We start from the raw sequence: 26872 nt of genomic DNA on the forward strand, positions 1-26872 counted from the left end.
TTGCAGAGGAGAGTTGGTTACAAAAATTTCTTTTAAATGACTTAAGAGTTATATTTTTGTTTCCAAACAGGATAATGACAATGTGTGCATCAAGAAAATAAGGACCAGAAGTCGTCGGGACAATGAAGATGTTTAGCTAAGAAGTTTAAAAGGGGTAAAAAAGTAATACATTTAATTTAGTGATAAGTTCTAGTATAATATTTGCTGTAAATTTAAAAGTGAATTCTGTAAATAGTGCTATCTGGTTGTTTAAGAGAAGAAAGCTTAGAAATTTCTAGGTCTGAATTGTCTATTCAAAAACCCCACATGGAGATTATGAAGGGGACAACTGGGTCTCATAAAATGACAAAAATTTAAAACTTGGGGGTGGGAAGTGGGAGTTTGGGCCAAAGGATGCCCTTTAACTCTGCAAATGAAGCCGGGAAGTTTATCCCCCAAGTCGATCCCCAATAACTGTGGGCTCTAGCACTTGCTTTGTACATGCTTCTGTGTTTGTCTGTGTCCTCCATCAGAATGTAAACGGCAGAGGCTTCTATCCTTGTTGTATCCCCCACACCAGGCAGGCACTCAGGAAACGTTCATGAGTGGACGGATGAGTAGATTAATGAAACTTACAAGATCTGTCTTTACAATGGCGGAGACATTTGGTTCATACACTAGGGCTATTTATCATCAGCAGGACAGTCTGATCCTTGGTGTCTTTATCCCTTAAGGGAATGAAATTGTAGATTGGAGGATGGTTTGTGAGCCCATCTTCAGCATAAAGGTGTTACTTTATTTAAGGAATGTCTGGTGGCTTGCCTTTTTCACTTTAAAAATATTTGTCTAAACTGGACTGCTTTCGTCTGAGAAGCCATCCACTCACTAGCTCTTAGGGCCATGGGCCAGAGTGCCCCTCCCTTCCAAACTGTGACACCCCTCTTAGCTTCTCTGCTTTGGCGTCATTTACATCTTCTGAGCTTTCTACTGGATCTGCTCCCACCTGTGCTTTTTCTCACCACACCTGTTGACCTGACTTAGTGCCCAGCATGCCACCTCGTACAGGAAGCGATACAAACTCTCCCCCTAAAGCACAGCCGTTTCTGACAGCGGCAGAGCACGAGGCTTCTTCACCCACGGTTTCCAAATTGCTTACTCGCAAGCAGTTGCCTCCTACATCTCATTTTAAGCCCAGGCTTCTTTCTTCAGTTTCAGACCCATACATCAAACTGCTGGGCATCTCCATTTTTATATTCCACTTGTCCTCCTGTTCTTCTTGCTCTGCTCCCTAAATCAGAAGAGAGCACACCTTCTCTCCAGTCACCTGTCTGGAGGCCTCCCCATTCACCTGCTTTCCAGTTTGAGCTGAGGATGGAAAACAAGAGAGGGCGGCCGTCCCCTAGACTATGAACTGCAATGCCCAGGCCCTGTCTGTCCACTCTTGTATCCCCAAAGTCTGGTGTGGAGCCAGGTGTACACAGTAATAAATATTTGCTGAATAAACATATGAATCTATGCGTGTCCGTCTGCATCAGTGGTAGTTGCTTTTGCTATTTCGGCTGCCATAATAGAGTGCTGGACAGGGTTGTCTAAGATCGTGAGGAAGAATGACAGGTTGAGGGAGGGCTGTAGGATGGAGGAGCCTCCCGACCCAAGTGACAGTCAAGCCGGGCCATAAAGAGTGGGAGCGTGGCAGAGCAGAAGAAATGAGAGGATTTTAGAAAGTGAGGCCCTCATTAGAAAAGGCACTTTATTTGAAGGTGTGAGTCACAAATGTGTCATTTAGATAGGTGAAATTAAAGAAAATGTAAACTAATAGGATTTTTCTCTGATTAAGTTGTTCTGCCAACACTCCAGATTTAGTAGTAATTATGAACCTCAAATAGAGAAAAATTTCAATTAGCCGTATGCCTGGGGAATGAAATATACTGATTAATTAAAAAACCCTTTAGGGTTCAGTTCTAACCAAATATCTTGCTGAAATGTATCAGCGTATTTTCTCACCTTAGGAAGTACCATGTTTCAAGAGCGCAGGGTGGTTCTCCTTCGCCAGGGCTGTAGGTGCTACATTAGAAAAGCTCATTCAAGCAAGTCTTTAAAAAGCTCGTGTCCACGGGATGCCTCTTTCATTTAGTATTTTTGTGACGGAGGGAAGCTTCAGACAGAAATATGAACCATTCAGCTAGGCTAACTATTTGAGAGCAGGGTGCAAGAAATAAATACTCACCTACTGGCTGTGTGGTTTGGTAACTTCTCTGAGCTTCAGATTCCAAGTAACATCCCTCTGATGGAAAATTCTCAATAAACAGAAGCTAGTTTTACTTTTAGCCCCCAGGCCTTTGCGTGACCTGGCTGCCAATCTGTCCTTGAATTTCTTTGCTGTAATTCCGTACCAGCCAACCCTTGCCTTCTTTAGGGAGGACATTCCCCCCACATGCACATAGACAAACACACTCCTGCACACACACACTCATTCATATGCATACGTGCATACACAGACTCTTCTGCACATATTCATACGCACACACAAGCACACACGCATACCCCCTGCTCTCTGCCTGGGAATTTCCCCACCTCTTGCTTCACTAGATGCTTCCCTCCAGGCCTGAGCTCAACTCCAGCGAGGCTCCCTCAAGGAAGCCTAGGTCACCCCCATTCCTGTCTCCCTGGCTGGGTTGGGTCCCCCGTTTCATGCTCTGGAGTCATCCTGTGCTTCTTTGCTGAATGTACTGCAGTGGAAACTAGACCACTGATTGTGTGTCTGCCTCCTCTGCTAGCACCCGGCTTTGTCCAAACGTGAGGGCAGACCATGTATTTACCGGTCACCGTATTCCAGCAAGCAGGTGCAGGAGGTACCCAACCAGGTGTGTGTGAGATGAAGTGATCTTAAAACTCACCATGTTTGTATTAGCGGGAGGGTAGCAGAGAAGAAAACAAACTAAGAGTGGGCAGCGGCAGTCAGGCAGAGGCGGAGGGGCTGGTTCATTGGCCTCCATTTTGACAACTGATGTGGCTGGACAGTTACTTCCTCTCCTGGCCAGTAAGCCGTCACAGTCATGTTGGTCCCTCAGAACGGCCCTCATATTTGGAGAAGGGGACTCCCCAAACCCTGGGTCATGTCCACTTTATCTAGACAGAAGTGATGGGTCCAGGGACAGAGATTTGACCCAGCGCCACCAGATTTAGCAGATGAAAACATGTGTTGCTTCTTTCATCTGGTTGCCCTAACGTGACGGAGATCCTGGGAGAGAACTCACAGGCGAGTCCCAGGCCGGAGCCCGTGGTGCGTCTGTTTGTCCTGAGGAAGAAGTTTTCCCTCAGGCAGAGAAAGGTTTTGGGGTGGTGCATGTTGAGTTCACCACCTGGCGGGGCTGAGGGCGGAAGGAAGGAAGGAAGGCCACCCTCAGTCCTAAACAGTCAAGACAGAGAAGTTTAGGCCTCGACTGACAGGCACGCTCGGTTGTGCTGTTCCAGGTTGTAATGGAGAGACAACATTGCCAAGTCTACTCCATAAAGTAAACTAGCTACTTCATTCAAAACAATTAGACACTATGGCTGGGACTCTACCATATGCTAGACTTTCTAGAAAATTTCTTTAAACCAGCTGCTGGCATCATCTTCCCAGACATGGATCTGGTACTCCAGCCACAGCTCAAAGGACCCTGATTCAGGTGCCGTGCAGACCGCCCGGGCCCCTGAGGCGTCTCCAGGCCTTGGTCACATCTCCTTTTCCTGGTGCCTCCAGCACTGAGTGCCACGCTGGCACCTGAGCATTCAATAGTCTGCAAATTGGGATTTCATCAATCTTGCTCTTCACGAGGGAGCAAGAAGCGCCCTTGATCACATGAAGCCTCTCCTGGTGTCTACGTGATGATTTCAAAGGAACGAAGGTTTGGTATTGCCATGCGCCGCAGAGTGCTCAGCCGTCAGGGTGTGGCAGCCTGTGCTCATAGAGCCATCTACAGACGGGCAAGTCCCAAAGCTCCCTGGACAAGGGACATTAAATAGCCATCAACAACAGTCTTTTATGAAGAACTGACGGGAAATATTTTTAATATGAATACAAAGGATTGTACCTGTGACTTAAAAAGAATTACAATAAACTAATGAGGAAAAATCAGGTAACACAACTAGGAAAGTGGATAAAAAGTATGAATTTGTGCTTCACAGATGAAATACAAATAATAAACATGTGCAGAGATGCTCAACCCACCAGAAGTTAAGGAAATGCAAATTGAAATGAGTCATGATTTTTTTGCCTATCAGTTTTGTAAAAACTAAAAGGCTTGCCAATACCCAGGGTTAGTGGTGTGTGGGGAAGCGGGTGCTGTCTGCACTGTCGGTGGGCAAATGAGTTAGTTGGGAGATCCTTTGAACGGCAACTTGGCAGCTCCTACCTAAATTTAAAATGAGTCTGCCCTTTGACCCAGAAACTCCTCTTCTAGGCAGCTCTCCCATACAAATGCTTTGCACATGGGAACAAATACACACATGCGCAAGTGTATTCATCACAAAGATGCAGTAGAACCTTGCAGGCCAATGGAAATAAGCTGATGTCCATCATGGAGGAATGCCCATCAGAGTTTGTTAGGTTTATACCCGGGAATACCAAGGAGGCTTTAAACAGAAAGGAAGCTGCATGTGTGCTGACAGGGCCAGATTCTAAGGCGGAATGTTGAACAAAAGGGCAATTCGCACAACTGCCCATAGGTGGCATATTTCCTCACTTCTAAGACACAAAGTTTTCACATGTTAACCTCTCTCACATCAGGATGTATCTCAAAATTGATGGCGTCCTACCAGGAATAATTGGCAGTGTGTTTGCTTTCTCAGCAGAACATAAAGTGGACTTGACCATTTTGTCATCCTAGATTTGAAGATATTCTGGCAGTTTGACCCTGACGTTCTTAAAAACAAACAAGCAAATGAATTATTCACGTGTTTATATAACCACACAAGTTTAAACCTGCAGAAGCTGTCTGGAAGGACGTACCCCGGAGTAATCAATGCACTGAGATGAGGGAAGAGTCAGGTGACGGGCCAAGGTCATATATACTCTTTGACATTTCTGTTTGGTTTGAACTTTGACGACAAACCTGGCTCCCTGGGTATTGTTGGGGTACCACCACCCTTCGTGACCAGGGGCTGGCACCCCCAGAGACAACGTCCATCCTGGGGACCAGGAGTGGTGGGTCAACACTCCAGCGTCCTGCCCTTCAGGTAGATTCAGGGATGCCCTCGGGTGTCACGGCAGAGTGGAGTCCCCGAGGATGGTCTCTGTACTGCCCCTCTGGGTGGCTCTTCCTTCCTCCTGCCTCATCTCTCTGCTCCCTCACTCCTGCCTCCTGAGATTGCCTCCCAATTAAACCACAGGCACCGTGTCCTTTGTCAGAGTTTTCTTTTGGATAAACTCAAACTAAGACAGACACCTCTGGCGTAGGGGGCAGGTTGCCAGGGATGCCCTACCAAAGTGCCACAAACTGGGTGGCTCAAACAACAGGATCTTATTGTTTCACAGTTTCAGAGGGCCGAAGTCCCCGTCAGGGTGTAGGCAGGGTTGCTTCCTCCTGCGAGCTGTAGAAGAGAAGCTGCTCTGAGCCTCTCTCCTAGTTCCCTGCAGCCTCGGGAGTTCTTGATTGGCAGAAGCATCACTCCAACGTCTGCCTTCTTTTCCCATGGTGACCTCTTTGTCGTGCACATGTCTATGTCCAAATTCCCTCTTATAAAGACACAGTCCTATTGCGGTAGAGTGGGTCCACCCTCACGGCCCACCGGAATCCAGCATGAACTCAGTTAATTACAGCGGCAATGACCCTATTTCCAAATAAGGTCATAGGCTGAGGAACTGGCAATTAGGGCTTTACCATATTAATTTGGCGGGGGGGAACAATTCAACCCCTAACAGGGGGCCCCCTCTGGCTGGAGGTGGCAGAGTCAGCAGGATGCCCTGTCGGCTGCCTGGCTCTCCTCAAGTATGGAGCCTGGATTTGGGGGCAAGGCCTGTTTCCCTGGTTGGAAGACTCACCCATGAGTCCTCTGGCGTTTGGAAATACCACATAGGCTGCTAAGAGGCACTTCTCTAATCCGTGCCATCCCATCCCAGGGAGGCGCTACCCTCCCTCAGCTGTCGGCTCTCCTGCCCATCTACCCTGAGGTCGGTTAGCATGCGGCATCCTGTTGGTGTGTTTCCATCTGATGTGGGTCCTCTGAGACAGGCCCAGTGTTTCTTTCTTCTCCTAGGCTGTGGGCTCAGTCAGCTTGGTCGAGTCACTTGGTCCCTGATTGGTGATGCCTGCTCATGCCCTCACAGTCCCTCCTCCAAACCTCCTCTTTCTCCCATGCCTCCTCCCCTGTCGGCTGCCTCAGGGCATGTCTGCACCTTCACATCTCCAGTTCCGCATAACCCAGAGGAGGGCCCCCACCATACCCGGAGCAGAAAAGGGACATGCAGACAGACAGACCATAAGGAAACCCAATAACTAAAGGGCCCACAAAAGCAAAAAGCCTTTCATGGCAGGTGATCTGGTTTTTTCGGAGCGGAGAATAAAGGTTTTCAAGTCATCCATTTTAACAAATATAACAAGGCTCATAAAATTTATTAAATAAATACAACAAATGATAAAAAGCATATGTTAACTTCCACATGAGGCCCAGAATGTCTGAAGGAGGAAGCCGGTGTGTGGGGCAGGGAAGGGAGGGGAGGGGGGAAGTGGTGGAGGGAGAGTTGGGGATACCCAGAGACGTAAAGATGTGCAAAAGGAGACCTAATATGGTTTTAGATTTTAGCAGGAACACAACTGTTAGAAGGACTTTCTGATTCCACCTGGCCGTGGACGTCTAGCATGCTGTCATCTTCCCTGGAGATTCCGAGAAACCAGTGCTCATGGCTCAGTGCCCTGTTTGCACTCTAGCGGGAACATGGGCTCCCTGAAGGGGGAGTTATCACTCAGTGCTTCATGCACAGCTCATGCCTTCTGAAGGCCAGCTGAGAGCTGGGGCCAGCCCAGTTGGCCACCATGTCTACTCAAGCCTTAGGGGCTGCTTCTATGCCCGGTATGAGCTAAATTTTAGAGGTCCTAAAATTAATTGTCTCTATAAACCAATGTTTACCGCCTAATGAATGTCTTGTTTAAAAGGACTTAAGACACAGGAATGAAATTAAGAGATTTCACTGAAGAAAGAGAAGCAGGCTGGAAGTCAAAGTAAGATTTATCCTTGCATCAGAATGTTTTAGATCTTGCAATTTGCATATACAAAGAATTCAGCAACATTCACTGGCATTATAATCAGAGCAAGATCAAATTATAAATGTAATAAAAGAAAATGATAGTTGAAACCAGAATACATACATATATTATAAAGATTGCACATAAATTAAACACAACTTAGTTAAACAAAAGTATCAGTAATCATAGATTTAAAAAAATAACATGGACATGTCTCCAAATGCTGAAACAGATGTGTCAGGCTCATTTTAAAAAGTTTTTAAAAACACATAAAAATACCTTTTAAAACACTGGTACGCATTCTTCATTCGTAGAGCACATGGAGAGAAACCATAGAGTCACATAGTGACCAATAAAGCACATAGATCAGAATGGTCGTCTTCCAATCGCTATTTGGCATTTGAATGCAGCTGCATGCAACATAGAAAAATGTGGAAGGAAAAATGACCTTGTACGTGTGGCGCTGTTTTCTTATGTACAATGGACTTTCTTTGACTGAAGGGGAAGAACAGATCAACTTTCTGGGTTGCACAGACAGGATAGTGCGTCCCCGATTGCCCACCGAGACTGTTGGAACTGAGGGAGCCTTGGCAGAGGCCATGAGGCCTGCAATCCAGGACCCTCCTAGAAAGGCAAGTGCTGTGCCCAACTGGGGAGGAGGGGCCGGTGTCCAAGGGACGGTGGCTTCTGCTTTGTTTCTGGACCTGGAGGGCCCAAATCGCATGCCAGGATGCTTGCAGAGGACACTGGTGGACGGCCAAGGCAGCAGAACACACGAATGGGGCACTTTGCCGAGTTCACCCCTGAGAAAGTCTACCTTAATCTCGAGACAAGAGATGCCAGTTAAGACCATTAAAGGGCCTGAAGGATTCTGATGAAGGTCGCCTAAATTCAGACCTAAACCCATGCCCCCTGACTTTGACTTTGACCCCTCAAATAAAGACTAGCTGCCTTCATCACAACGAGTGGCTCTGTTTCTGGATTGCTGCAGAACAAAAGCTCACTTCTCTCTTCTCCTCCAGTCAAAGAAAGGCCTTGGGCTTGGAATTTTAACAATTGAAACAAATGGGACCAACTGGTGCATGTTGCAAAACTCGCTGCATTTTCCTCTTTGACCCAAATGCATACTCATTGTACCGAGAAGGAGAGGGGCACGCATTGCGTGAGTGTGCAGCCCAGGGAAGCAGCTGGCGGGATGGCGGTGGTCACAAAGTTGTGCTTTGTCCTTCCAGCTGGGTGCCTCCTCTTGCCCTTGGGTGGGGCTCAAGGGGTGACAGAAGCTTGATAACCTGCGAGCCTATTAGAACGCAGCCTACCCTGGGGTTGCGTTTGTGCACACTAGACATGAACACAGGATAAACAGTGCAATAGGAGGGTGCAATTGGTTACCAGTGGAAATGTCAAATAAGGCCTTTATATCTCTTTTAAAAAGCAAAAAATGTACCAAAAATGCACAGGTTAGATGCTTTCAGTAAGCAGACCAGATGTTGCCAAAACATTGTGCTCATCTGCTAGGTACCTAGTGGCCATAGAAGGATCACTGTTCTATACTCATCCCTCCCCTCTTTTTGCCCCATAAGCCAATCCTGTCTGGCAGTGGGATTGTTATCATCCAGTGTCAAAAGTCTCAGTAGGACTTCCATTCAAAAATAAGTTAGTCTCTAGATTAAGGATTTCTCTTTCTTTTTCTTTTATTAAATATTGAGGCGTGGGACTTTAAAAAAAAGCTGTATAAATCTAGATTTTAAGATTTCTTTTCTTACAAACAATCTTAGCTTTTACAAGAGATCTTTAAATACCAAAATGCTTCTCAGAAAGTTTAAAGCATAATTGCTGGCGGCTGCCCTTCTGTTTCTACCCAAGCGTGTGCTTCTTGCTCCTGTGTGTGTCAGACGTTCGACTTTATCTGAACATTTGGAATGGGAAGTGGTTTTGTGTTGAGCCTGTAGGCACAGCTCTGGACCAGCACGGGCAGCTGCGGCAGGGTGAAAGGGGAGGGTGAGAAATGCAGCTGGTTTGATTCTCAGAGGGTTATCTGAGTCAGACAGACAGACAGATGGACAGCCAGTGGTGCCGTGGGAGCACAGCTCCAATAGCTAGTTTAGCTGTACCCAAGGCCATGGGCGAACTGGGCCACTGGCATTGACATCTCTTGTCATCTAGCCAAGGTGGCACGGACACGGCCTTGAATATTGCATGTTTAAGTATCACTGTACAGTCACTAACTAGTCTCATCTGTTTCAGACCAGGATTCAGGTTGTAAAGTCTCTGATCTTCAAAATGCAAAGATAAACCACATAGGTTGACACTGAGGACTTTAGAAAATTCCCTGTTTACATTATATCTTCATGAACAGTTTGACTTCAGAAAAAATGCTGCTGCTCAGGGCTATAAAATCAGTGTTAGGAAAGTGAATTTTCAACTGATTTCTGAGTCCTTGACTGTTTTCTTGACAATGAACTTTGTTTAGAATCTTGCATAAGCACACGTGGCATATTAAGATTTGTAACATTTAGAGGAGCTGAATGTGTGAAGTTAAATGATATGAATCTAATGAAAATGAAAATAGTTAGCGATATTAGCAGAAAGACATATTTTATGGGATAGTACTTGACCTTAATACATGATTTCAGTTTTTAAAAGGGGTATTTAAGATTTAATAACTTTATAGCAGGTTGCCTTGAAAGCATAACAAAATATATACAAAGAAATTAGGAAGGATATTAATGTCAACTACGAAATAAATTAACATGATTTTTACAAAATATACTGACCATTAAATTAAAAAATATTTTAAGGCAGGAATTTTCATTTGAAATTAGCATAATCAGAAAATATATCAATAAAATCTTGTACCACTTTGTAGCAGAATTCATACTGTTCCTGAAAAAGAAAACCAAGAGTACATTAAAATGATGTTTAAACAAATATGATTCATTTAATTAGGAGAAACACTTTAAAAAGACATAAAAGAGTCTGACTAGTTATTAAAATATTGTATACTCTTATATACATCAGCTTCTGTTACATAATTTAGTTTTCAGGCACATGAACACTTCCAAATAAAGCTGTTTTCCTACAAAGAAAATAATGTTTAGTTTCAACTTAGCTTATTTTAGAACAGTTTGAGTAAAAGGTCTTTAGTTTTCATATTTAAACTGGAAGACAACTATTTTTGAACTGAAAAGAAATCAGAGTACTTAATATCATATGAACTTCATAATGTAACAAAGACGTAATCTGTGAAAGTTAAATAAGATGAAAATCTAGATTATTTTTAAGTCAAAATTTACTCTACAAAAGGGACATTGTTTTACATAAATTTTATTAGAATTCAAAAGAATAATGCGTTACAGCTGTGTAAGGTCTTGAACTTACTAAAACACTTGCACATTATTTGACTCTTGTCTTCCTAGCGGCTCTTGGAGGTGACTAAGACCAGAGCCAGGTTGGTGGGTTGACAAGGGACCAGCTAGGTGGGACCTGTGGTATCCACCAATAACGGGCATGCAATAGGAAGAAATGAAAGAGATGGAGAAACGGCAATTGCAGGACACTCTGGGAAACCACGTGTGCATAATGGTCAGTGGGCAGGGGAGACGACCGCAAAGGTTTGAGTGACAACAGACGGAGGCTAACCTGCTTCTCAAGTGCAAGGATCTGGTCACTTACAAACTCTGGTAATTTGCTGGCGCAGTGGGGCACGGGAGCTGGGACCTGGGGTGAAGGGTCTGGGAAGCAGGAGGGACCAAGTTTGGCCCCCATCTCCCTCCCCTCCTCTTTCACAACATGTTGGGTTCAGCCACTTCTCTAAATACACATTGAACAAAATTCTAAAGGCTTTTGGGTTGAAAGATGTCAAACAGTAGTCTGCCTGGCCCTGCCAGAGTCTCAGTCTGGCCAGCATGGGATGGAGCTTGGCTTTCCAGTGGGAAAAAAGATGGAGCAGAGGCTTTGGTCCTGAGGACACAGTGAAGTTACTGGGAGAGCCGAGGATGGACTGTAGGGGTCCTCACTTCAGGCCACTAAGATTCCCACCTAACCACCCGGTCCTTGGAAGGAAAAAGAAAGTGAATTTTTGGAGGAAAATGTTAATAAATATATAGGCTACGATGACAGCCGAGGCCCAAGCATCACAGGGACTCATGGCTTATCTTTTACACTTAGCCTCTGGCCAGGCAGGACTAAAGCTATTCACTCTGCCTGGGGGAAGCCTGGAGTGAACTCAGAAACAGTCAACAAAGAAAGTGAAAGAGTCTGGCTCATATCTAAAACCAGAATTTTTTTTTGAGGGAGTTCCTGTTATTATTAATGATTATTATTTTGATCTAGAAAATCTCCTGTAGAGTGGTCTGCCTCTGTTTTTTTCCACACCCAAGGTGGTTCTAGTTCAGATGCTCCTAGGATGTATCGGCTGTCAGGAGGCAGGCATTACCTTGAGGAGGCAGTAACGGACCTCACTAGCATCTTCCCTGAGCCCTAGCAAGAAGGATCATCCGTGCTGGGACCCTGGCTCTAAGGAGAGGTCCCACTGCTTTCAGCTCTTCAGGTGTCCAGCACCGTCACAGCCCAAAGGTGGGTGGGCAGGGGGAGGGGTCTGGGGGAGCCAGCAGGAACCCAGTTTCCTTCCAGTCTGGCGGCTCTCAAACCCATACTCACTTTGGGACCACCTGGGGGGGCTTTACGTATGCTGATGCCTGGGTCCCACCCCCAGAGACTCTGCTTCATTGGTTTGAGGGGCAGCTTGGGCAGGAGGAGGAATGTGAACACTCTCCAGGCCCCTGGAGGATGCAGTCAGGGAGGCCAAGACCTAAGATAGGAAGCCTTGGGAAAATGATGAGTTATAGCAGCCTTTAAAATTGTACTTGCTGGTGTAGAACAATTACCAAGGATGGCGAGGAGGCCTCTCTGGAAAACCAGAAAGTGTACGTTTTCACCACAGAATGAAAGAGAATGTCTGGGGCAACTGTGCATTACGCAGATTTGTTAAGCGTCCTGGACAGTATCTCGAGGTTGAGTGAGACCCAGCCAAGGACCACAGACCAAATGGAATAGTGTAAGGTAAAAAAGCACAAGTTCCAGGATCGTAAGTGTCAGCGCTGCTTTTGAACTTGGTGACAGCACATTTTTTTTCATGCACATTGGAATCTGGTAGACTAGTTCACTATGTCAAAGTTGGTGTCATCAGTTGGACCCCTCTGTCCAAGGGGTCTTATAATTGAAAGTCATGGGTGAGCCCCTCCTGTGTCCTGCCCAGGGGACAGACCCCAGCCAGACTCAAGGAAGGAAGGGTTCTGTAAAGCTTTACTGTGAAAAGTTCCAGTTAGCTCTTTTTCTTGGGAATTTTACCTTATTCCCTCCGCATATATCTGAGCTCCTTTAATGAAACAAACATCAAATTCAACATGAGATAATGCTCGACTCTTCTGGAAACAACCTTATCGTTCAGTTTCTTACCAGGGTTTGCACCATATGTGGCCTCTGAAGTCGTAAACTCTTCACAGCTTGGAATACGTCTAAAAGTCCCTCAGCTTTTACTCGTTCCAGAATGTTGCTGAGTGCTATGAATGTACCTGTTCGCCCAGCTCCAGCACTGTGGAGAAAAAGTGCTTAATGCAGATAACCAAACTCGCCCACGGGGATGGGAAACGGACAACCTACACCAATATCGACACATCAGTACTAAAGCAGCCATCACTGAAAACGACAGGAGTCTGGATTTCTCATGATCACTTATATGTAACTTAGCTTTTGACCAAGACTCAGCAAACATAAAATTCCTAAAACACTTGCCTAATTACAGTAGACAGATTTCTCATGAGTGGATCAGGACCAGCACAAGCTTTTAAGCTGTAACCACTCCCCTGCTTCCTGTGTAGACCGGTGGTTCTCAGAGTATGGTCCCTGGACCAGCAGCATCAGTATCACCTGGGAGCTTGTTAGAAATGCAGACCCTCCCGGTTCAGGTTTAGGGAGAGGTAATCCTGGCCCAGACTCTCCTCACTGTGCCGAGTCAGCCTTCCGAGATGTTGAGACAGAAGACGTACACTGCCAGGAATGGTCAGATATTGGACTCTTCTCAGCAATGAAGATCTGAGTCTACTTCATTTGCTTGACAAACTGAATAAATCCCACAAGAGCAGACTGTCTTAGGGGAGCCCAAGTGAGCAGGCCTAAAGGAGGCAGCCTTGGCGGGCCTCTTCCAGAGAGCCCTCTGGAAATGCAGGGCTGCCCCCTGGGCCCCAGAATCCCCACGCATGGGCTGCAATGACCTGTCCCCATGTCTGCCTTCCCAGGGTGGGAAGCCCCTGTGGGCTCTCACCCACCTTGGCATCCTTAGTGCCCGACACATGTTGAGCTCAGTCTGGGTTTGTGAGGGCAAAGCACAAGGAACTCATTCCTAGTTTATTCTAAACGATGTCTACAAAGGCACCCGGGACTGAAAACACAAGGCACGCTCTCCACCTGCTGGGCAGGCCGCAAGTGTGCCCAGGTGGGCCCCAGGCGAGGGAGGAGTCCCAACGCTCCACGTTAAGTTGGGCTCTGCTGTTTACCAGGGGTGGGGCAAATGGCAGTGACAAAAATGGGAGCCACGCGTGCAGAAAAAGAAACGGAAGTGCAGCTTCAGAAGCAAATTAGCACCTTCCAAGGATAAAAGCATCCCAAACTCCTGCAAGGAAGGCTTTGCCAGCAGGGGGCGCTAGCCAGCTCAGCCGGGCACGGCCAGAACTACACGGGCACAGACAGGAGGGGGACCGGCGCGTCTTTGGATTCGGCCAGATTCACCCTTCTACCCTGGTTAGGCTGCTTATCAAAGTCCTTGTGGGGTGCCCAGCTCTCTCCAGACCTACCCCGGACGTGTCTCTCCGCCCTGGGGCCTGACTGGGAGCCAGCTGAGAGCCTTCAGGATGGCAGGGGCTGCGGGCCTCCCCGTAGTAGCGACCCCTGCCTAGACGTCCAGGAGCAGCTGGAGAGCCCTCCCACCGTGCTCGCGGTCAGCGGGGCCTGCTCCGTGCGTCCACACCCAGGGAGAGGGGTGAGCACCTCAGCCAGAGCCAGAGCACTTTCAAAACGAAGACAAGAAACTTGAAGTGCAGGAGTGGGTTTGTCTGAGCTGTGCTTGGTGGGTTTTTTTTTGGATGACTTAAAAAGCACAAAGAAATGTGTGTGTGAGTCGTGTCCTAACTCCTCCCCACAAAACGCATTCTGCATGTATGATAAGATGACCTTTATGCATTTGTGTAAAGTTACGTGCGTAAGAAAAGGTAAAAAATACAGTCTAGGGAAATGAAGCACCTGGGAGCAGCGAGGCTGGGTGTGGGGTACGGTCCGCCCACAGGAGGGGGCGCCCGGCGGCCGCTCACCTGCAGTGCACGGTGATGGGGTGGTTGCCCGTCTGCTGCTGCTGCTTCTGCACGGCCGCGATGAGGTCGATCATGCCTTTGCCCTCGGCTGGAATCCCGATCTCGGGCCAGCCGTGGAAGTGGAACTGGCGCACCACTCGGGTCTGCTCCTCCTGCCGGGCCATGGGCTGCCAGATAGGGAGGGGTGTCTCAGTGCTGCCTGGTCACCCACCACGCTACCCAGGAACAGGTCCCAGGCCCACCTGCCCTCCCAGGGACTCAGGCCAAGGCTTGGAGCCCTCCTGGGCCTTCAGTGGCGGGCAGAGTCCCTACCTGGCCGGCCCGAGGGTCCTGGTCAGGTTGTGGTCACCCTGAAGCAGAAGGCTAGCAATGTGTCCCTCTGAGTGGGGAGCAAGGCATCCAGAGGACATCTCCTGGAGCCCCCTATAGGGCCCGCCAGACCCCTTTACAGGATCTGCGGCAGCTTTGCTTGAGAGAAGGGGATCATCTCTTTAAGAAGTCAGGACCCCACATGTCCCCTCAAGGCTCAAGATGAGCCAGTGGCCTCAGACTAGAGGCCCTGGTCATTCTGCCACTGGCGTGGAGGAGAACAAGTCTTCGGGTAAGTAGGTTTTCTGCTGTGCTGACCATCTTGAACTCAAAACCAAGTCCCACAGATGAGTCCCTTTTCCCATGGTTGACCCACAGAGTTCCCATTCTTTGCCAGGGAGCAGAACCTAGGACCCAGTGGGGACGGGGGATGGTTGGAGGCTCTGAAAAGGCCCCGGAGAGGCCCCTGTGACTTCATCCATTCCCCTTATTCCTCCTGCCCCGGCCATCATCATTTCTCCTGAGTAGGGAGTGGGTGGTGATGTCTCTTGGAGTTCGCCACTCTGCCCCACCATCCTCATGCTCCAGCAAGGAGGCAGGTGACTGTGGAGGTCCAAATTTTATAGGAGATCTGCCACTTGATAACGTGGCTCCCTATTCACCACGCGGACCACTGATACCAACGTGGTCCCTGGAAAAGGCTACAGGAGCAGGACATTCTGGTACAATGACAAGTGGACTCCGAGTGATGGCCGCAGTGCGTTCCGTCTGCAAGAGTTAAAAGACAACAATACCTGATTGAAAGTGACCAGGAAGTCTCGCACGCTGATGGCTTCAGAAAGGGTATCGTTCTTGATCTCGATCGTTATTTCTCCATGAGTCACTGAGCCCTCTGTTGGCCAATACTGGTAGCATTTATCCTTGGGAGATCAAACAAAATTTTAAGTCTTGTAATAAATAATTTTTTGCTAGCAGTTTTGATGATATGATGCAGAACTGCTCCAACACCATTTAATGCATTTTGTCTGACTAAGAAAACAGCATATGAATACAAATATGAATGTCTATTAATGCCTGTTGACCAGGGAGCAGAATGAAGAGTCCAGAGACAGACACATGTGTATTTGGAATTCTGATATAGGGCAGAAGTGACATGAGAGAAAGGAGAGATTATTCAACAGATGGAGCTGGAAAAATTGATTTTCCATATGGGAAAAATGAACTGGATCCCTAACTCACACCCTACCAGGGCTATTATGAATGCCCCAGCCCCTCCTGGAGTTGGGCAGTGTACAACCTGCACTACGGTATGTGGTAGCCTTGAACCTTAATAGAAACGATCCTAGACAGGTTAAGACTTAAAGTGAAAAACAAAACTGTGAAAGCCTTAGGAGAAGAAAGAACAGAAGGATTTCCTAAACAAGACCCCAAAAGAGCTAACCAACCATGACACTAAAAATTGCAACATCAGATTACAGTAAAATTAACTTCACTTCATCAACGAATGTCATTAAGAGAGTGAAGATAGGCCATCAACTACTACAAGATATTTGCAATACATAAAACCAACATGGGATTAGTATCAAGAACATGTAAAGGAGCCCTATAAATCAAGAAGAAAAACAGGGAGAGGCACGAGCAGGCCCTCTGCACAGAGGAAACATGCCATATGTGAATATATGAAGTGATGCTGACCTCACAGGAACCAGACATGCACATCAAAGCCACAGCGATGACATTAATACCCATTCAGTCAACAAAGATGAGGCCGCCTGGCAACCCTAGCTGTGTCGATGAATGATCTCTCTTACATGGCCAGTGTCCACTTTGGAAACCACAACCAGCCTGGGAAGCAATTCGGAGCTAGCTTGCAAATTCACAATTGCACACGCTCTCCACTGTGGCATTGTGTCTCTTTGGAACACACTGTTCCTCGTTCAGCATGTGACATGTATGAGAATATACTGTCAGCACTGTTTGTAACACAACAGAATGGAATCAACCCAAATGCCCCTGACAGGAGGGGGGACAAGTCAGCAGATGTAGGATGTATAGTCTGTGTAGTGGAACACAACGAAAGAATGAATGAAGCGCGGCTACCGGCAGCAACACAGAAAAGAATCAAAAGCATAATTTTGAGTGGAAAAAGCAAGTCCCAGAAGAGCAGAGACTGTGATGGTACCCTTTATATGAAGTTCAAAAGCAAGCAAAACTGAACATGAGTTTCTTTAGGCACTGATTAATGATATAAAAAGGTTTTTAAAAAAGCAAAGGAAAGATCCGCTAGGATGGCTTTAATCAAAAAGACAAATAATAATAATGTCAGCAAGGAGATGCAGAAATTGGAACCCTTGTACGTGGCTAGTGGGAGCGTAAAATGGGGCAGCCACTTCGGAAAAGAGCCTGGCAGTTCCTCAGAATGTTAAATGCCTTGAGTTTGCAGTGTAGAGTTATGATATGGGCTGGGAATCCCGCTCCTAGGTATCTACCCAAGAGAAATGAAAACATACGTCCAAGCAAAAACTTGAACATGAATGTTCATAACATTATTCATAACAGCTGGAGAGTGGAAACAACTCAGACGTCCATCATCTGATGAGGGGATAAACAAAGTGTGGTCTGTCTATACAGTGGAATATTATTCGTCAAAAAAAAATGAAGAACTTATTCATGTTACAATATGGTCAAACTTTGAAAACATTACACTAAGTGAAAGAACTCAATCACAAAAGTCATGCTGAATGATCCCATTTACATGAAATGTCCGGAACAGGCAAATCCACAGAGCCAGAAAGCAGATTAGTGGTCGCAGGGGCTAGGCGGAGGGAGGAATGGAGAATGATTGCTCGTGGGTGTGGGGTTTCTTTTTGGGGTGATGAAAATGATTTGGAATTAGTGATGATGTTGCACTACTCTGTGAATATACTAAGGACAACTGAATTGTACACTTTAAAAAGATGAATTGTATGGTATGTGAATTATATGTCAATAAAGCTGTTTAAAAAATGCAAAGAAATCAACACACAAATTCAGGGCAGTGCTTACATCTTGGGGAGCACCAAGATCGATGTACAGTATTGGTAAAAGTTTGGTTTTCCAGTTGGATGGTGGGTTCACGAGGACTTATTATGTTATTAAATAAATACAATACCAGAAGGCCATGGATGGATCTCTGGAAAAAGGGAAACATTTAACTCAGTACAACTAGGACAAAATTAATTAGGTACATATATCAATGCCTATGTTTTTATGTCTTGGAAGAAGTGAGTAATGTGTTTTTCTTCAGCAGGTTGTGATCAAATTTGTATTTGTGGCACATAGAAAATGGTGGAATCTCCAGGCAGGTGAAATAAAATGGAGGTTAAGCACAAAAGCCAATGGGTAGTAATGGTTGACCAAAAAGGAAAGAATGGGTGAAACGGAATCTTTTTCATTTCTGAGCTCTCTCCCTCCTCATCGGTTATGGTCCGGCCTCACCAAGGACAGCAGGAGAGATGCTCGCAATGAATGGGTGCAGTCACATCAGGTCAGCTGGACCTCAGTGTGCGCGCACTACCCTGGAGGGCCCGAGCTGGGCGTGCCGCTGACCTGCTCTCTCTCCTGGACCTCCGTCAGCATCACGATCGTGTGGCACTTCCACTCCCACACCATCCTCCAGAAGTCCTCCACCGTGTGTGCCAGGGGCCCCTGGGTGGCGATGAAATAGTCCTTCTGCCGGTAGCCCTTCAAAAGGGGAGCAGAGATTAAGGTCTGACTTCCATCCATCCCGGTCCCACTATAGGACACGTGAGTTTAGCACAGCCTGCGGCAGATCAGGGAAAATATTCTCCAGGCTTCCACAGCCTGAGCCAAGCCCCAGCTGGCACATGCACAGGTGCACACACTCAGGGGCAGGTAAGGACGCCCACTTTATCTCACCTGCAGCACCTGAGCCATCTCTGAATAGGTATTCCAAGGCCACCTGAGAAAGCACCTGGTGGCTTTGATTCTATGGTGTTCCTATGTGTCTCAGCTAAGTTAGCACCCTTGGGGTGCAAAGAGCCTGGGCGTAGAGTTACAGGAAGTGGGTTCAAAGCCCAGTTCCTCCACTTGGGCCCAAGTGACCTTTGGCCCAGTTTTCTCATCTGCAAACAGAAATTCTAGCACAGACTGGGCTGCACTGTTCTCTCCCACCCACCCTTCAGCTACCTGCACCGCACACGGAGACGGCCTGTGACTGCGCCCTGAGCACAGAATCGCACCGTCCGCGCGATACGTGTTACACAAACCACGTGACAGAAAGCACCAATGTACAACTGGTGCCTCACAGAGACATAAAAGAAAAATCACTATGTATTAAAAGCAGAATGAAAAAACAGCAAATTAACCTAGCGGTGGGTCCGTATCCTCTATTCCCAAAGTCCATTACTGTTTGTTAAACCAGTAATTCTCCTCATGCATTGGTTTGGATTTCTGGAGGGATGTCAGTCCTTTGTGATTGTGAAAAGGAGTTAATCAAGAGTCTGTGTGGTCACAGATGAAGGACCCATGCATCCTCGCAAGGCACAGCCGGGGCCCCGTACTCACGTCTATGAAGGACGCGTTGATGTAGTCTGTGTATTCTTGACCCCTTTTCATGGAAAGGATCACGCGGTTGAAATCATCTGCAAAGAGCATGTTCCTTTAGTCAGCACAAACACCGTCTCGCCTTGCAAGCTTGAATCTGTCACTGCAAGCTCCCAGAATATAAAACTTATTAATAAAATCACCAAGGAAAGTCAACTCTGGACGGTTTACTTCATAAGAGAGGTTAATTAAAGTGGCCCAGGGAAGTTGTGTTTTGTTAGGAGGCCTCTGAAAATAATCCAGTTATCATTTTCATTTGTCATGAATTGCAGTAATCCATACCAAAATATAAGCATTAAAAATGCTGCATTTAAGGAGTAAAAGGAGTGTGGCCAGGCAGGCACCCGGAGTAGCCGGCCTGGGACATCACGGCCACAAAACCACCCCGGGTCTGAGGGTGAGGAAGGCTTCGCTCAGCCCCACGCACTGTCTACACACAGTGTGACCACAGAGGCGAGTCTGTGTACGATCACGCTCGTGTGGCAAGCTGGGAGTCCACGGAGAGACGTCTGGAAGGAGGCACTCCCTCTCTCCTGAAGGCGGGGCCCTCCCGCTTCCCTCCGAGGTTCCTCAGGTGCCTGCTTTTGCCTCTGCTCCTCCGTGGCCCTGCCAGGCTGGCCAGCTGTCCCTCACCCAAGACCTCGGGGCAGGCCAGTGTCCCAACTCCACCCCGCCCATTTCTTGCCTGCCCTGGAACCTTTTCCTGGAACGCTCAGCTGAGTTCGTTTCAGGCCCTGCTGCATGGCCTGGCCAGGGCCCCCGCTCTGTGTCAAGGGGGTGCCGTGCCTCCACTCAAGCACAGGGGAGGACTGAATGAGATGCGGATTCAGGAGGCCCTGAGTCATGCCTGACGCCACTCTCTGGTTCCGGGAAGTCCTCCCTCTCCCGCCTCTAAGCCCTTGTCCCACCCTGCTGACCTGACACACACAGGACCGTCTGGGTCAGTCGTTGCCGCAGGTGGATGTTCTCTTCCCAACACTGGACAGAGCCCCCAGGAGCTGTTAGCCAGGGCCCAGAGGGTGCCCTGCCCTTGACCTCTGGTTTACAGCCATGGGTGGTTAATGAATTCTCAGCCACTGAGCCGAAGGGCACTGCCCTGACCCCGCCCTGCCTCGAGGGTTGAATTCCTGTGGTCTGCCTTACACGGGATGATCTGGATGACTCTGGCCTTCTTCATGTTTGCGGGCAAGTTGCCTGTCCTCATGTTCTCCTTCATGATCCGGACGTTCGTCAGCTTCTGCAGCCAAGAAGGACGCAACCACGCAGTTAAAACGCTGCCCCTCCTGAGCAATGGCTCAGCCTTCTAACAGTACTGCTGTCAGGGCACCTGCTACGAGGAAACGTCTGTCTCCATCGCCAGACATTTCCTGAACTGTGGGAAATAGAAATGTATGCACGGCACATTTCCTGCATGGGCTGCTGCAGAGCTCGGAAAGCCACTGATAGCTCTTCCCTGCACAGCCCCAGGCTGGGACAGCTCCCCTGCTTTCTCTGGGGTCGGTCCCTCAAGAGGGGAGCAACCGAAAGCAGCTTCCTTTCAACGGCCGCCCGTCTCCCGTTAGAGCCAGCGGACACTTACCCTGAACTCCTCCTCCAGCCCGATCTTGTCGAAGTGGGTGGCAGTGCTGTGCAGCGTCTGCAGGTGCTTTTCCAGAGAGGACACGTCCAGCTCGGTGTCCCCGTAGAGGTAGTACTCCAGTAAGGCTTGGTAAATGAACGTGTACTGCATCTGCAGGGGACCCAGAGGAGGCAAGGAAAGGCGGTTTGGGGACAGAAGTCAGATGAATGACCATCCAGAATGACCATTTATGGCCCTCAGTAAGCATAACCTTCCAGTTGGCATTACTGAGGATGCTCCCCCCTGCAAGCACCCTCTGGGGGAGAGTCCCGGGGTGGCAGAGGCGTCTGGGTTTGCTTTGCGAAGCTCAGACCAGCGCAAGCGGCTGGGCCAGGGGAAGGCGTTACTCACATCCGTTTGAACCATCTGAGGGCGCTGATTGCGGATTCTTGACACAAACTCGAAGACGTCCACCTTCTGCTCGGTGTGCATCATGTCCATCATGGCATCAATGACTATGAAGGTGCCTGTCCGGCCCACGCCCGCACTTCGGGGAAAGACAAAGATGCCCTGTCGTGAGTCACATCCCCCACAAAGTAAATGACGGGGCCTGACAACATGCGGACACATCACCTAATGCAAACTTTCCTTGGTTAATAAAGGGCAAATCTATAGTGAGGCCACCAGAGGGCACTGCGGTCTTAAAAAAATGATCTCAAATGGCTCCTCTAATAACTGTAGAAACTCTTTAACAGGCACTGCAAAAAGAGCTGTTCTAAGAAGCTTTGAGTGAGACTGTATGGATCGTTTTTCCTCTATTAGCAAATATTGTCTTCTTGTTATCACATAGGTAATGGTTTTTTAAAAAATGTCACACTTACTGTAGCTTTTCCAGATTCTTTCTAAGAAAGGAGGCCCGGCAGCCAGGTGTGCTGGCCCTTGCCCCAAGGTCATGCGGAACTGGAGGCACCAGCTGCTCTCTCTGCAGTCCCAGACCTCACCCCTGAGCTGGCTGAAGCAGCTGGCCCTTAGGTCTCCACTGCGAGGTCTCCTCCCTCGGGAAGCGGCCTCGACGACACTCTGGATTTGGGTTTCCTTCCTCCCAGTGCAGCCCCACGGGGCTTCCAGGACACTGCAGCCCCGCCTGCTGCTCAACTGGGTCTCCAGCAGCCAGTGCGGGCCCTTCACATTTGTCTCCCCCACACCAGGACCCAGCGGCACACAGATGGGCTCAGCAAACATTCGCTGAACGAATTAACCCCTCACGGCCCAAACTCATAGGCACAGCATCTAAAAGACACAGTTGGGGAAGCACGGAGGGCAGTCCGGTCCGGTTGGCTGAACTGAGCTTCCTCCTTCCAGCCCCTGAAGCATGAACCTTTAATTTTTTCTTTGAGGAAGATTGGTCCTGAGCTAACATCTCTGCCCATCTTCCTCTACTTTATATGTGGGACACCTGCCACAGCATGGCTTGATGAGCAGTGGGTAGGTCCACGCCTGGGATCCAAACCAGTGAACCCCAGGCCACCGAAGCAGAGTGCACGAACTTAACCACCACGCCACCAGCATGGGCCTCTTTTAAAAAAAGGAAGTGATCTTTTTAACAAAAAGGCTCACAACTTAATGAATGAAGTCCCCCCAGTTTCCCCTTTTGGGGGGGGAGGGTGGTATCGTTCTTCCCAGCGAGGCTCCAAGCGGTGTGAGGACAGACAGTGAAGACCGTTCCCCTGGGGTGGACTCCCCTGTCATCCCTCCCCTGGGGAGAGCTGGTGACACATGGGAGGCCCTTTGAGGAGTCTTGGTTCTTCACGCTATGACTTGGAGAAAATCCTCAGGGCAGAGCCAGGGAGGACACCCACCCCACAGGCCAGTGAAGGCAGCTAGAACACAACCAGCTGGAAGGCTGTGGGAGCCCAGGAGCTGCTCAGGGACCCCTTTATCCGCCTGGCCCAAGGGCATGTGGGAGAGGGCCTGAGAGGCGGCCCTTGGTGGGGGGTTGGGGGGTGGGGAAGGGAGCCTGTTGGTTCCGCCATGAGAAGTCCAAGGCCAGGTGGCCTTTCCTGCTGGCTGCTGGGTGCTGGTACGGGGGCTCAGAGCTGCAGAGAGAAACCCCACCCTGCTGTTTTTACAGGGACGTCATGGTGTACACTGCAGGCTCTTTTTAAGTGATTGGGAATCAGAAGTGGAGGGCGAGTGTGGCAGCACGGATGGAAATCACAAAGCCAAGGTTCCTAGGCTGTACTTGTCCTTGAGCTGTGGAGATCCTGTGAGGATGAACGTGGAGGGGTGAGGGGGTCAAGTCAGCCCCACCCCCAGTCTTCAGGGGCTCAGCCCACATGAGCCTTCTCCCTAATCCTGGGTGGCTTTGGCTGGCCTGGACTCCTGGTGGGAATTCCTGTCACCACGTGACCCGCCATCAGGCAGTGCCCAGAACCATGCACCTGCCCACAGGGGGCCCGGGCGTCTCAAGAGGGCTCAGCTGGGTGGGGAATGCACACCCAGGAGAGAAGGGCTTTGGGAAGCCTGCGAGGGAGGGTACCACTCCTTCCATTTCCCATACATAAAAACCTGGTGGCAGACAGAAGATAAAAGAAGGAAGGAGAACCCAGGAGCTGCAGGAGCAGCTCTGAAGAAAAACATTACCACCGAGAGGCAGCTTTTGTGTTCAGTGGGAAAGGCTGAGCTTCATGGCCACGGAGGGAGCCAAGGATGAAAAAGGATGAATGGCCAGCGCACCTGCCGCGGGCACCTCTGGTAAGGAGGGGGTAGGCAGGAGGAGAGACAGTGGCCATTCACTAAGATTTCACATGCACCACAGATCTGGAGGGATCAGAACAGAGCTTAACCCGCTCCCTGCAGCCCCCTGACCCACACAGTGGCCACCCCTTTGTCTCTGCCATCCAGAGCTGAGCCAGCTGCCCATGGCAGGGGCCTGAGGCAGGGACAGGCGGGGCTGTGAGGGACTTGCAAAGCCGACAGGAACTGAACACGCAGCTCCCCTGCCAGTAACTCCTCCCGCTGAGGGCAGTTCCGACTCTGCACCCTGATAACATGCTACCCAGGGACGTCTCCACCATCTCAGCTACCGCAGGACCCGATCTTTGAGGGGTCTGACGGAAATCCCTGTGCATGGACTCAGGCCTGCCAGGCACTTCTGTGCAGGGTTGTGTCCGCCTCCTGCCTCTTGAGGGAGGCCCTGCTCACTGGGGTGGCACTTTGATTAGATACTGAGTTTCCAGCTGTACAGATGGGTTTGTTCTGAGCATCTTGGCACCGCCAGGGACAAAAGACACCTGCGCACAGTGACACAAGTGCTTTGAATCTGCCACACAGGTGTTCAGCAGAAGCAACTCGGACACGCTGGCTTTCATAAAGTCTGAGCAAGAACATGAGCTGCCAGCAAGACCTGTGGGCGGGGTGAAGCCCCAACCCCAGCCGGTTCCAATGCAGCTGCTGGGAGGAGTGTGCAGGCCCCGGAAGAGTCATCTTACAGACCTCACTCACTTCATGCGTAGTTACTCCAGCATCTCCCAGCTCCCAAGGGGCAGATCCAGGATCCCATCCCTGGCCAGGATGCCAGGGGCCTCCCCCGCTTTCACCCCCAAACCTCCCTGCCTCTGCAACTAGAGACACAGCAGAAGCCACTGAGGAAAAGGGTCTGGGCTAGGGGTGGAGAAAGGTCCCAGCCAGCGTTTTTGGGTTCTAACCATGCATCTGCAGGAGGACAGGGAGTTCAGCAAGGGGACCCTCCTGGTCTCTGTGTCTTTGTATTAAAAAACAAAACGTGCACAAGCCAGTCAACCAAGCTGAAGTCCAAGGCCTTTTCAGGTACACGATTTTCTGCAGAAGCCAAACTGGGCATTTAGACATGAGCCACAGAGGGGGTTAATGTGCCCTGTCTCTACGGCTCAGAGAGCCCGGAGCAAATAAATCTCAACGTGGAAACAACCCTCCGGTTGACACCAGGGCGTGCACAGGTAGGGGGAGACGTGTTCTGGTAAAAGTGATCGTTTTCAGAACCTGCTTTTCCACAACCTAAGGAATAATCACAGTGGTGGGGGCTTACGAGGGCGCAGTCCTTTCTATCATGGGAAGGCCCCCTAGATGCGAGCCCCAGGCCCTCCGAGGCTGTCCGTCCCATTACAGACCAGGAAACCGCAGCTGAGAGGTGACACTGCAGTGGCCAGGGGCAGCCTGGGCCGCGGACCCAGGCCTCCAGGGCTCCCTGCCCCGATGGCTCTGTGTGGGGCTGCTATTTGCTGTGCCAGGGGTGCGGCCCCCAGCCCCTCTTGAATAAAGACTTAGGGGCTCCCTGTAGAAGCATGGTGTCCATCTTTTCCCGGAGGTGACTTGGGGGGGTCCCCAGGGGCAGTGGAGGGGAGGACACGTGGACCCGCCTAGAGCCCCACCTCCACCATCCACCCGGTCTTCTCTCTCGTCTGCTTTGGCTATTAGGGTCTCCCTCAGCTGCCACTGAAGAAAGAGCTCTGCTCCCACAGAATGGGCTGGATGTCCCTCCAGCTCTCACCCTGTGGGTTCTCTGAGCTGCCACCTAGTAACTGTGGGCTTGTGTTCACAGTGGGCGGGGTGCCGTCACCTCACCCTGTCTGCCCCTCTGCCAACCCCGACATATTGGTCTACTGGTCATTTTCCCACCAGCGGCCAAGTCCTCCCTGGAGGGCCCTGTCCTGTGGCCCCAGCCCGGACGTACCTGCAGTGCACCACCACGGGCCCAGCATGTGCTGGGTTGAGTGTCTTCACCTTTTTCAGGAACTTCAGCATCCCAATGGGGGTGAAAGGCACTCCGAAGTCGGGCCAGCTGGTGAAGTGCAGTTGGGAGACGAGCCTAGGGGCTTTGCAGCCGTCTGGGAGCTGCTGAGGGCATGCGGGGAGACGTGAGTGGGACGGCACGGCCCCACCGCCTCCTCCCCCCAACATCACATTCTGAGGATGCTTGCTCGGGGTCCCCCTCCACCATCTAGGCCATGGGCAGCTGTGAGTACTCTGGCAGGGAGGGGCCCGTGAGGGCAGGATGCCCTGAGCCAGACACAGCACCACAGCTGCCAGGAGGGTCAGCAGAGCAGGGCCCCCCCCACCCCGGGCACTCGTCCCAGGATCAGGTGGGGCAGGTTCTGGGCAGCCAGACACATCCTTAAAGCCAGCCCCAGGGCTCATGGACCCCAGTGGTAAGCAGGGTGGCCACATCCCAGTTTGCCTTGACGGTCCCACTTTACGCCTGTGGTCCTACCTAATTACCAACAGCACATGCTTTCACTCCCAAAAGTGTCTTAATTTGGGGGAAAAAGATGATGTGGTTGGCCGACCTGTAAGAGACCCTCCCCCGACCCTCCCTCAAAGCTTCACTCAGCTTTCATGACCGAGAGCCCATGAGTTTGGTCCTCTGCCCCAGACCATGGAAGGTTATACGGTGTATTTGGAAGTGTGTGTGTGTGCACGTGCGTGGGCACGCGTCTGGGAAGGAGGCAAGAGGGGACACTAAGACTGATACTCTCATCTTCACTTCTTCACTGTGGCTTCTAGGAACCTCAGACTCATATTTTGTGATCTAACCACGCTCATCATTCTACCTTTGATTCCTGATAACATGACTTTCTGTTTTTTCTAGGTTTTTTTTTTTTTTAATCTCTTAAATCTCTATTTCATCTGCCTTGTATACAGGCATCTTTATTGAAGACTGACAAATCCTTTTGGAGGGGGCAACTAGCAGGAAATAAGTGTGAAAAATGAGGAGCTTCCGATATAATTTCGAAACTGTTAAAAAAAACCCCACTTCACTAGTCCAGTGTGTGAAATGATAATGTGCTACTAAG

The 26872-nt window shown here is 49.4% G+C and overlaps 2 protein-coding genes across 15 annotated transcripts in view; one reads left to right on the plus strand and one right to left on the minus strand.

The window, feature by feature from the left end:
• Window positions 1-1496, plus strand: part of MKI67 (marker of proliferation Ki-67) — a 28002-nt gene extending 26506 nt beyond the window's left edge. For both annotated transcript variants that reach the window (XM_014832537.3, XM_014832538.3), the window contains exon 15: window positions 71-1496. In XM_014832537.3, the coding sequence (XP_014688023.3) occupies window positions 71-136 (66 nt within the window). In that variant the 3' untranslated portion in view covers window positions 137-1496. The remainder of the gene's footprint in view (window positions 1-70) is intronic.
• A 5048-nt stretch (window positions 1497-6544) lies between these two features.
• Window positions 6545-26872, minus strand: part of PTPRE (protein tyrosine phosphatase receptor type E) — a 172782-nt gene continuing 152454 nt past the window's right edge. For 8 of the 13 annotated variants that reach the window (XM_014832534.3, XM_044748678.2, XM_044748689.2 and 5 more), the window contains 10 exons: window positions 25753-25916; window positions 21453-21588; window positions 21063-21212; window positions 20627-20720; window positions 19445-19521; window positions 18467-18601; window positions 15673-15798; window positions 14570-14736; window positions 12663-12798; window positions 6545-10088 (listed from right to left, as the gene is read on the minus strand). In XM_014832534.3, coding sequence (XP_014688020.1) covers window positions 10014-10088; window positions 12663-12798; window positions 14570-14736; window positions 15673-15798; window positions 18467-18601; window positions 19445-19521; window positions 20627-20720; window positions 21063-21212; window positions 21453-21588; window positions 25753-25916 — 1260 coding nt within the window. In that variant the 3' untranslated portion in view covers window positions 6545-10013. The remainder of the gene's footprint in view (window positions 10089-12662; window positions 12799-14569; window positions 14737-15672; window positions 15799-18466; window positions 18602-19444; window positions 19522-20626; window positions 20721-21062; window positions 21213-21452; window positions 21589-25752; window positions 25917-26872) is intronic. The other 5 variants (XM_070480974.1, XM_070480968.1, XM_070480978.1 and 2 more) reach the window with 1 other exon arrangement.

The sequence above is a fragment of the Equus asinus genome, chromosome 2, assembly GCF_041296235.1.
Source record: "Equus asinus isolate D_3611 breed Donkey chromosome 2, EquAss-T2T_v2, whole genome shotgun sequence".
Lineage (NCBI taxonomy): Eukaryota > Metazoa > Chordata > Mammalia > Perissodactyla > Equidae > Equus > Equus asinus.